The sequence below is a fragment of the Lotus japonicus genome, chromosome 3, assembly GCF_012489685.1.
Source record: "Lotus japonicus ecotype B-129 chromosome 3, LjGifu_v1.2".
Classification (NCBI taxonomy): Eukaryota; Viridiplantae; Streptophyta; class Magnoliopsida; order Fabales; family Fabaceae; genus Lotus; species Lotus japonicus.
The window spans coordinates 4,825,121-4,836,371 of NC_080043.1; the positions used below are offsets into that span (position 1 = coordinate 4,825,121).

Genomic DNA, 11,251 nt, shown 5'->3' on the forward strand with positions numbered 1-11,251 from the left:
TACACAAATCAAACATGTAATGGTAAAAAAAAAAAAGCTATAGCATTACCCTCTCGAGAGATATGCTCAAAACAAACAACCCAGACTCTAGTCGAAAAGTACCGAAGTAATACTAATTAATGAAGAGTTATGGTGAAAATCAGGAATAATATTACCTAACAACTTGAGAGTTTGCAAACCTAACAGGTGTCGTCACAATGGTAAAAAGTGAATGATTGAACGCCTAAACTGAGTTCAATTACTACGAGCCGCAATTTTAGGTAAACTTTCGACCTTCATCACACTCAGGGGTTAGAAAAAAAAAACTTGAGTCTACAAAGAGTCAAAAGTAGTAACAACATTAAGAAACTAGAAGCCCAACAGACAAGCATGCCAAATAGCAAACATGTCATGTTGAAGGATTTCAGAGACCCCACCATTGCCCCCAAAACCCTTCTCCCACGCCACCCAACCATGAGCCAAAGAAACCACCCCATGACCATGAGTACAGAAAGCTAACGTGCAATCTGCAACAACGTTGCTCACAGAGCAAAAGATAGAGCTACTATGTTGGGGGTGATAGAAAAACTAGTCTCACGACGACAACTCTTCCTGAGAACAAAAGCCTATAACCTCAACCAATCTCTGAAAGCAAGAGACATAGCAGCAGTTTCGTGCTCATGGCTGACACTTCCCTCCAAAATCAAGGTCCTTTCTCTAGCTGATTCCTCTTCTTCTTCCTCCATCTCCAATCCTGCTTCTCTGAGTTTCTGCAGAAACATTTCTCATACTGTCTTCTCACAAAGTACAATTCCTCTCTCTTTCTCTCTTCATGCCCTTTTGATGGTGTTTATCTTGTCTTCCATATTTTCAGCTGAGGATGTAAACAAACACTAAAAGATTTGATTTTGCTGTAGTATTCAATTGTGGGTATGTGTGTGTTGAGTTTTGTTGCAGGTAGCATGTCATTGAGCTCGGTTGGCGTGGCAGCGTCAAAGGAGAAGGTAGATTCTGTTGTGAAGAGAGGTCGCCAGGCCAAGAATCGCCGCAATAACAACAGAGCCCGCAAATCATTGATAAAAACTCGCACCAAAAAGGTACATTTTTCACAATTCTCTTCCAATACCTTAGAGTGGAAGACATGATTGTTCTAATTTCTTCCATTGTTGTAGCATTCAAGGTGAAGTACTATAGCATAATGCAAGCTTTGTCTAGTTATAATAAGACTCATTGGTTAATTAGTGGGTGAGTTAGTGAGTGAGGCATGTTGCCTATAAATAGAGAGTGGCTGAGTATCACCAATTACTCAGCAACCTTTTACTTGTCACACTGTAAATGATGTTATGATTGCAAGTGCTTCTGTTGAGTGCTCATGATCTTGCTCACAATATAAAATACTCTTGCAAGGCCAACTCAGTTTCTAGTTTGGTATGGTATTTGTTTTCGGATAGAATTTCATGACAGTCATCTAATCAATGGTCTTGCAGGCTTTGGAAGCTTTGGAATCGCTTAAGAATAAAAAAGATGCACAACCAGAAGAAATCCTTCCAATTGAGAAACTAATTAGAGAGGCTTACTCGGTAATCGATAAGGCAGTGAGAGTGGGCACAATGCACAGGAACACGGGAGAACGTCGAAAGTCTAGGCTTGCCAGAAGTAAGAAGCTTGTGGAGATCCACCATGGCTGGTATACCCCAGGTTCTGAAGGCAGTGTCTGAAGCAATCCCCTTCACTAGTTCACATGGATTAAAAATGAGGTGCTACTGAAGACTTATGCAGATTATTTTCACTTTGTTCAAACATTGTATTTGGTCTTTTTTGGTGTTGGTTCAAATTAGTATACTGTTCAATGTAATCATCATGTTGAGCCTTTGTTTTAAACTGCATCTTCACTGTACTTTTTCCTCATTGTGGTATATAACTTGATCCTTGTTCTCATGATTGCAGTTGCAGGCATAAGTCACTAGCAACTGTCTCTAACCGCTTAATAGTTGCAACACTTTCTTGAGCTTGAGAATTTGCTGGTTAAGATTTCTAATTTCTTCACCTATAGCGCCATAGCGAATAAGGCAAGTTTTTCTCTGAGGATAATGCTAGTAGAGTAAAGATAATCAACATAGTAAATTTACATGCTCTTACAAATATTGGCATATAAGTCATTGGGTAATATAATTGAACCCTAACTGTTCTTTTTCCAAGTATTTTTTTTTACCTCAATTTTGGCTCTCAGAACTGCTACACCTTCCATTGAAAACCTCAAGCTAGCAGAGAAAAATGGTCCTTATGTTCTGTGATTGGGCCTCCTTAGTATCCACTGGCCTTTTCAAAACTGCTAACATGTTTGACACTGTCAAGATTGGTGTATAATTGTTTATTATTTACTTATTATTTACCTTAGTTTACATATTCAACCAAACAAATTTTAAAGAACTGCTTGGTTGACAGTGTAACGTTTTTTTTTACATATTCCTTTCTTAAGCCATCTAAAACAGCTGTAACATGTGCAACTTCAGTCACATGTGATCAAGCAGCAACTAGAGCATCAACAATCTTCTTGATTTGCAGAAGATATCCAGGTGTTGGGACATCTTTCTATGTTCTTTTCAACTGGTTTTTCAATTTTCAATCTTGGAAATAATTTGAGAAGCAGAGGAAGTTTCAAGACTGAACCACACTGGATAAGAAAAATTACAACCAACCATTTGGTTTAACAAAGAACTCGACATTGATGCCATGAAAGAAACATGGAATCTTACTTCTCCCAAAGTTCATACTTTACTATGCAAATGTCTTCAATCCCATATTCCTCAGAGGCATATTTCTCTAGAATCCATTCTTGCTTGAAGTGGCTTTGGAGCTTGAATCCTTTCACAGCTGTAAGAACATGATGGTGCCAAAGTAAGAAATTATCCTTATCGATTTACTGAAACTATGTTTGCACAACATCATGAAGTTTGTTCTAATATATCTAAGGAAGAGGAAATGGAGAACTTTTAATGGACCAGAAAATTCCGAGTTGATGACTTATATACGATTGAATTACATGTAACTCTAGCAATAACTTCACAACTGAGTAATAGAATGCACATGCGCAATCTCAACTGCTCTAGCTGACTTCTAATTAGCCTGTTATTTCTACAATATTATAGGAGAATATATTAGAAATATATTTTGAAAAGGATGAATATTTAAACATGAATCTAAGCATGGTGTAATTACATTTTGCTGCCAAATACACTTTTGTCACATTTGGAAATAAGTGGTCTATGGTATTTTCTTCAATGCAAACCACAGCTTTCATGCACGTTCGTGAATGGCTATCCACGTTACTGGAAAAACCAATTTTAACTAAGAAGTTTCTGTGTTGAGTTCTCTTTCAGTTAAACATGATAGAGTTATATATATCTAATTAAATTTAGAGTTTAATTTTGATGCACTATTAGTGTAAAATTTCTTCAAACACAACATTCAATCATTTAATCAAAAACAGTTAAATTATTTTTTATTTTAATTAAATGCTTATTTTCTGATATGATGTTCAATTTTTGGATGTCTGTGTAAAGAAATTATACACTAACAATACATACAAATTATAACCTTGCAGGAGTGTTTTTTTTATTGACATAGCACAATAATATTGGTGGGATAGGAAGTGAGACACCATTTGGAGAAGGAGGATCACAATCATGTTCTGACATGTTCGCTTCCATTAATAAGCATCACCTAACTTTAAGTAAGATACAAGTCAATATTTAAATGGAAGGAGCATGTAGTACCAAATTAAGACAAGAGGGAGTGAACATTGTGATTAGTGTGAATCCAAGTGAATCCACGCCATATATGATCAAATGCTCAAAAGGAGCTTAACTTCTTTCACTCGCTCACACACACTACATCAGGGTTATAAACTATTATTGTACCCGAATGTTAACTCAAGTGGTAAGAGTTAGGAGACATAAGGGTTGAGTGAGATGAAAGGTGTAGGGTCCAGGGTTTGAATCCTGATGAGAGACTAATTTACTAACATTACTAACAACTAACATTTTCCAATAAAAAAACTTTTAAAATTATTATATATTTAATTATATCCATAATTAAAAATTAGCCGTCTTTTTATAAATTTAGTGCTAATATATTCAGTTTTGATTTATTCACACCAAATTTTCTCTTCAACAATCTTCTTCATTTGATTGATGCCTAGAGGAGATGATTTTTACTGTTGCTGAGCATTTATTTGAGTACTGGTGCTGCTGTTCTAGAGGGCTGGCTCATACAAACTAAAATGTGTTGTTGCTGTTGGGTGCTTCTATGAGGATGCTGTTATGGAAATTGTTGTTGATTTTATGTTTGTGGCTTTGCTGATGTGCTTTTTATTGCTGCTGAATATCATTTAAGGTGCTGGTGCTGTTGGTTCACACAAAACAAATTGGTGTTGCTGCAAATTGCAATTATAAGTTGCGGGTGTGCAAAATGGTGGAGGATCTTATTCTTGTATTTGTTAGCAACAAGTGTTATAGGATATGTGCATACTACCTTGATGTTGGTCATTTGTATGTAATTTTGGGACCATGATAGCTGCTACTAGATTATAAATTTGTATTCAGATGCAGAATGGCTTTCCCAGGATTGTGTACTTTTTTTCCTTGCTAGGTTTTTTTCCCATTGGGTTTTGCCTAGCAAGGTTTTACTGAGGCTCTTTCTTGGGAACTATCCATAGTCATTTTGTGGGTTGGTGGTGGGTTTATTTTCTTTAGGGCAGAGTGAAGCTTGGTCGCCTTGTTTCAGGTTCAGCTCGTATTGTACACTGTTTCTTGTCTGCAGTTGCTTTTGGCTCAGACTCCTTATATTAATAATATTCATTACTTTTTCTAAAAAAAAATAATATCTTTCATTTATCTCTCTTCTATTCCAACCTCTCCCATTTTTCGTGTCGGTGTAATAAGTGTGAAGATAGCTTTTTTCTAGGATATTATTAATAATAAAGTATTAATTATATTTTTAACATATATAATATTTTGTAATTTGTTAATATAATATAATATAATACAATACTATATTATATTATATTATATTATATAATATTTTTTTTGGAGAAGGAGGATCTTTGACCAGAGGGAGTAAACAATGTGATTAGTGTCTATCCAAGTGAATCCACGTCATGTTAGATCAGCGCCCAAAAGGAGCGTAGCTGCTTTCACGCGTACACATACATTATTTTCTCTCTGCATTAGGGTTATAAAATCTCTCTATCTCGTTTTGGTTCTTTCATACATGTCTTCCTCTTAGAAACTCAATACTCGTTCATCTTGAGTTTTTAGCTCAAACTCTCAATTTTAACCTCAAAAATGCCTCGAAGAGCCGTTCTCCCTCGACCCGACCCGACGAACGTGGCCACAGAGGTCAAGTACAGGGGGGTCAGGAAGAATCAAAGTGGTCGTTACACCGTCGAGATCTATGACTCAAAGAAGAAAAAGAACATCTGGCTTGGCACATTCAGCACCGCGGTGGAAGCTGCGCATGCCTATGACGCGGCGGCGCGTGAGCTTCGCGGTGACAAGGCCAAGCTCAATTTTCCTATCCCAACAGAGATCAAGTTCCCCATCCTGGCGGAGCTAGCCAACAACAACAACTTGGTCGTGCGCAGTCCTAGCCAGGGTAGCACCTTGGAGTTCCCCTATTTGCCAATGTTGGATCTCACTCTTGCCACTCCTGATGCTACCGCAGTGGTTTCCTCCCTTGCTATTCTTGAAGCTAATGCGGCGGTGCGGGTCCTAGATCCGAACCTGGTGGATCTGGACCTTAACGCTCCACCTCCGTCAGAGAATACCAACTCTTGATTGACCTTGACTTTCGGCTCTCAATTTAAAAATAAAGATCGATTGATGACGGTGATGAAATAGTGCAGCTGACATGGTGGTTCGAGTTTTTTTAAATACAAATAATAATAAAAATTAGCCAAAACATATGTCTTTTTTTCTTTGTTGAGGAGTTTCTTGCAGCTGACATGGACATTGTTGTTAACGACATGTCAATGTAATGATGGCATTTTCATTTTCATATTAATAAAAAAACAAAAACAAAATGATGGTCTTCGATTTTGTTGTTTATTTTTTCCTTTTTGTTGTTACTCCTAAATGTGTGTCTATTGTCTATTTTCTAAAGAGGAGTTTTATTTTTTATAAGCCATGCATTATTAATATTGAATGAAGTATAAGGGTACTTCAACCCAATATAAGAGCAGTGATTGCAGGTTTAATCTTTTTCTTTATACTTTTTTTTTTGTCTTGACCAAGGTATCTCTACAGCCGATAGCTGTGAGACTAATACTTGATCACCCTGGTTTAATCCACATGCCTAAAATGTCTAACTATCTATCAATTGTATTGTATTTTTTGTTTTGTTTTGATAAAGCATTTTGGTGAAGTGTTTTTCTATCATCCTATGTTAGTATTTTATTTATTTTAATTTTGTTTGAAGTGTGTTCTTCTCTAATTGACCATGGACATTAGTATTAGCTTACACATAACATGAATGGTAATAACTAAAATACTAATTGATGTACATGGTGGTGTCATGGTGGACCTTACTTTCCACGACAGGGTCCATCATTCTAAAGAAAAAGTTTCAAGGAGGGCTCTTACAGGTTTATGATGGGGAGTGAGGGTTTGAAGGGTGGATCAAATTATAATCAAAGAGGCGCTGTTGTTCTTCTTGTCCAAATTCTGCGCCGATCTCAATGCCTCATCAATTTAAGGCTACTGAAAAGAAAGAAAAAATATAAATTTAGTCAAGGTACAAAGTGAGGACCATTTCTTAAAAAAAATTGTCAGATCATTTGATTAAAATTATTGACTGGTATGTGAATTTGGGAGTCAAAAGAAAGGTTTATGGAACAAAATGAGAAAAAGATAATAAGGTGGAAATTTTTATGACTTTTAGATTACTTCATAAAAAACAATATGGAAGATAAAGTGGAAAAGGGAAATAATATGTTTAATAAATAATATATAAATATTCATATCAAAATTTAAATTTATTCATTAACCTTTTATATATAAATATATTATAAAAAATATTTTAATGCAAATTTATGGTTCTTTTATAGTAGATCACACTCTTTCCCTTATAATAATGACGTCTTCCCATTAGAGATGGCAGAAAAACCCACACTCGCGGGGCCCGACCCAAACCCTACTCGAAATTTCGGGTGAAACCCGATTTCTTAGGGTTTGGGTTTCACGCGAATTTTAAAACCGGTTTGGGTTCGGGTGTGGGATTGATTAAACCCGCACCCAGACCCAAACCCGAAAGCCTTATACATGTAATTACCATCCCTTATATATATATTATTAAAGTTACTAAGTAGGGTTTTCTTTAACGTAAAAAATCCATGAACTATGTTGTTTATCAACTTATGTGCATGAACTATATTTTTTCCTTTGTATTGGAAAGCTGATGAGGTTTAATCAGCTTATGTTCATGTTATTTTCGGGTCGGATTTTTGAGTTTTTTGCGGGTTCGGTGCTCACATTGGGTTTTGAGTTTGGGTTCGGATAACCCGAAACCCCAGGGGTTTGGATTTGGGTTTAACTCTTACACCCATATTGAGTATGGGTTTGGGTGTGTTTGTGTTTGAGTGTTAAGTTTGGGTCCGGGTGTGGGAATGGTCAAACTCGCACCCGTGGGGCCCGTTGCCAACCCTACTTCCCATAAATGGCTAATTATCTATATCATATAAGTAAAATTAGTTTTGACTAAATCATAAATGATTATTAATTGAGAATTGGTGAGATCATATATCATTAATTTGTATTATTTTTTTACAGCGAAAGAAGTTTATTTTTTTAATATATATAAAAATCTAGACTGGAAATTGGAAAAGACTCTCTCAGTTGAGGCCACATTAATTTGTATTAATTAAAAATTATACTATCAATTTTACTAGTTATTATATTTAAAGTTTCCTTATATATGATATAAATTTATATTTTGAAATTAGTTAACCATAATGTTTTTATCTTGGTACAAATTTCATGATGAATCCATGAGAAAACATTAATTAAAGAAATGATGGTGATTTTTTATTCTTGATGTGTGTTTATGTAAAAGAGACTTTTTTTTTATGGGCATGTAAAAGAGACTTGAACCTTTGCATTCAATAAATTAAGCAATACATAATTTGATTTATATTAAATACATTAAACAATAAAATTAAAAACTTAAAAAATTACATCCACTTTATTATTCATTATATTAATTACTAATTGTTTAAAATTTTCAATATTTAAAATTTTCAATATTTACAATTAAATATTAATATTATTTAAGTATTAATTATTAATTACAACTTGAGGATAAATTTTAATTAATAATAATAATTGAAATTGACCTTTACATTAATAAGAATATAAGATAGTTACTAATATTTTTTTATATTTGGAACTAATTACAAAATTTTCAAGTTTCTTATATATTAAAATTAAAGTTTAATAAATTTTAATTATTAATCAGAGAAATATATACATAATATATGTAAGGTATTATTATTATTGACAATATTTTGTTGACTTCAATTCTTTATGCTGATTCAAATGATAAACATGAAAAAGTATATATGGACTTAAATTTATAGTTTTGTCCTACTAATTTGGAGTTACAAAATACATTACACAAAACATTATTATCATCATGTTCCATTTTTTTTTGTGATTGAGATCCTCTATCACTGAATGATGGTGTCTCATTTCTTGTCCAAACCCACAAAATTATGTCATGTCAATTAAAATTACATGGTTATGACATTTATAGCCTTACATGAGTTGGTTTTAATTGACATGACACAATATCATTGGTGAGACAGAAAATAAGATACATTTGGAAAAGGAGGATCTTGATCCTTTGTTATGTAATGTTCAATCCAATTACTAAGCGCCACTTAACTTTACTAAGACACGTGTCAATATTTAAATTTAAGGAGTAGGTAGAACCAGATTATGACCAAAATGAGTTAACAGTGTGGTCAATGTATATCCAAGTGCTTCCACATCGCGTGAGATAAAACGCTCAAAAGAAGCGTGGCTTTTTTCATGCACGCACACACACTATATTTCTCTTTCTTCGTGGGGGCTATAAAATCTCCTTCATCTCCTTTTTTCATTCATCTTGAGTCTCTAGCTTAACCTCTTAGTTTCACTCCCCCAAAAGAATGCCTCCAAGAGGGAATCGCACCATTCTCCCTCGACCCAACCTGGCCACAGAGGTCAAGTACAGAGGGGTCAGGAAGAGACCATGGGGTCGTTATGCCGCCGAGATCCGTGATCCAAATCGGAAAATTCGTGTCTGGCTCGGCACATTCGACACTGCAGTGGAAGCAGCGTATGCCTATGACGATGCAGCGCGTGCGTTCCATGGCGATAAGGCCAAGCTCAATTTCCCCATCACGACAGATCTCAATTTTCCCATCCCTACCAACAACAACAACTCTGTCCTGCGCATTCCCAGCCAAGGAAGTACCTTCGAGTTCTCCTCTTCGGCACTGTTGAATCTCACTCTCGCTGTTGTTGATACTACACCGATTGTTTCCTCCGTCGCCATTAATGCTAATGCGGCCCCCGCGAGGGTTTTCAGCGTCGCTGCTGGTCACCCTCTAGCATTCTTTAATGACTTGACTCCTGTTGCCGCCGCCACGAGGCAAGGAAGAGATCAAAGTGAATCTGGGTCGTCATCCACCGTGGAGAATGAACAAGTCCTTGTAGGTCCAAATCAGGTCAATTTTGACCTTAACGCCCCACCCCTACCAGATAATGCCTAATCTTTCTGTTCTCAATTTAAAATTGAGACTAGAGAGTGATCGATGATGCTGATGATGTAATTACAAATAATTAAAATTAGACAAAACATAGGCCTTTGTTTTCTCTGCTGAGGAATTTCATGTTGTTGTCATGGACATCGTTGTTAACAACATGTAAATGTAATAATGGCCTTTTTATTTTCATATTAACAAAAAACAAAACAAAAAATGATCCTTGTTTGATTTTGATTTCTACTATACTGTTTTTGTTGTTAATCTTAATCGTGTGCCTATTGTCTATTTTTCAAAATGCAGTGGTTGGTTCAGATCTAACAAACATGTCGCAATCGGCATTGTTGTGTCTTTTCTAAAGCATTTTAGGGCACCCTTTATTATCGTCGTATGTTACCATTTTAATTTTGTTCGATGTCTGTTCATTTTTAATTTAAGATGGACATTACTGCGGTGCTTCAACGATGATGGACATTACTGCTTAGCTTATACAAAACATAAATGTTTTTTACTGAATAGAAATAATATACATTGTGTGATGTAATTGAAAATAAGAGAATATGAGTTGAAATTAGATCGAAGAAAAAATTAAGTGTATATGAATCTAAATCCTATAATCAAACATAAAGATGTTCTATCAAAAAGCATGTGATTTGAGGTGATATTCTTTTCTCCCATTTCAGCGCTGAGGCCACTAAAAAGAAAGAGAGAAAAAATTAAACATGGTCAAGGTACAAAGTGAGGACCATACCTTCTTTTTTGGGTTTGTCAAATCATTCCTCATTTCATTGATTAAAATTATTGACTGATACATGAGTTTGGTAGTCAAAAGGAAAGTTTTATGGAACAAAATGGGAAAAAAAATAAATGGAATAAAGTGGAAATTTTGATGATGTTTAGATGACTTCATAAAAAAGATTTTGGAAAAAAAAAGTAAAAAGAAATAATATATTTATTAAATGCTATATAAATATTCATATCACAAATTAAATTTATTCATTAACCTTTTTAATAAAGAAATTATTAGAATACTCTAATGCAAAATTATGTGTCTTTAATAGTAGTACACACTTTCACGTACAATAATAACATCTAGCCATATATGCCTATACCGTATAAGTAAAATTAGCTTTAACTTAAGCATTAATTGAAGATTAATGAGGTCATATATAATTAATTTGTATTAATTAGTAATAATATCATTCATTTTGTTAGTTGAGCATAGAAGAAAAAAATTAAAAACAAACGCATTAGTTTTTTAAAACAACAAAAAAATTTGAAAAAATTGGAGAGTGACAAAAATAAAATCTTTCTCGAACGAAGAGAGTAGTAAATATTAATATATCTACTCACCGAATAACGATAAAAAAAGTTGGGTTGCATTAATGAATTGAGAAAATTGTTAGCCTTGCAATCAATTTTGAGAGAAAAAGATAAAGCAATAAAGATGAATAATAATGGAGCACAATT

The 11,251-nt window shown here is 34.5% G+C and overlaps 3 protein-coding genes across 5 annotated transcripts; all 3 read left to right on the plus strand.

Annotated features, from left to right (window-relative positions):
* The first annotated feature begins 269 nt into the window (after positions 1-269).
* On the plus strand, positions 270-4,783 carry LOC130742857 (30S ribosomal protein S20, chloroplastic-like). 3 transcript variants are annotated; one of them, XM_057594949.1, is made up of 4 exons: positions 270-784; positions 937-1,076; positions 1,467-1,736; positions 1,927-4,783. In XM_057594949.1, the coding sequence occupies exons 1-3, from the start codon at positions 547-549 to the stop codon at positions 1,695-1,697; spliced, it is 609 nt and encodes a 202-aa protein (XP_057450932.1). In that variant the 5' UTR covers positions 270-546; the 3' UTR covers positions 1,698-1,736; positions 1,927-4,783. The 3 variants fall into 3 exon arrangements, with proteins under 3 accessions (XP_057450932.1, XP_057450931.1, XP_057450933.1); XM_057594948.1 differs by lacking the exon at positions 1,927-4,783 and having other exon boundaries at positions 271-784; positions 1,467-1,917; XM_057594950.1 differs by lacking the exon at positions 1,927-4,783 and having other exon boundaries at positions 288-687; positions 1,467-1,917.
* Positions 4,784-5,324: 541 nt separating this feature from the next.
* On the plus strand, positions 5,325-5,816 carry LOC130743445 (ethylene-responsive transcription factor 4-like). The gene has a single exon (XM_057595699.1). It carries the CDS (start codon positions 5,325-5,327, stop codon positions 5,814-5,816), a length of 492 nt encoding a protein of 163 aa, XP_057451682.1.
* Positions 5,817-9,158: 3,342 nt separating this feature from the next.
* Positions 9,159-9,987, plus strand: LOC130749473 (ethylene-responsive transcription factor 4-like). Its single transcript, XM_057602841.1, has one exon. It carries the CDS (start codon positions 9,185-9,187, stop codon positions 9,788-9,790), a length of 606 nt encoding a protein of 201 aa, XP_057458824.1. The 5' UTR covers positions 9,159-9,184; the 3' UTR covers positions 9,791-9,987.
* The last annotated feature ends 1,264 nt before the right edge of the window (positions 9,988-11,251 follow it).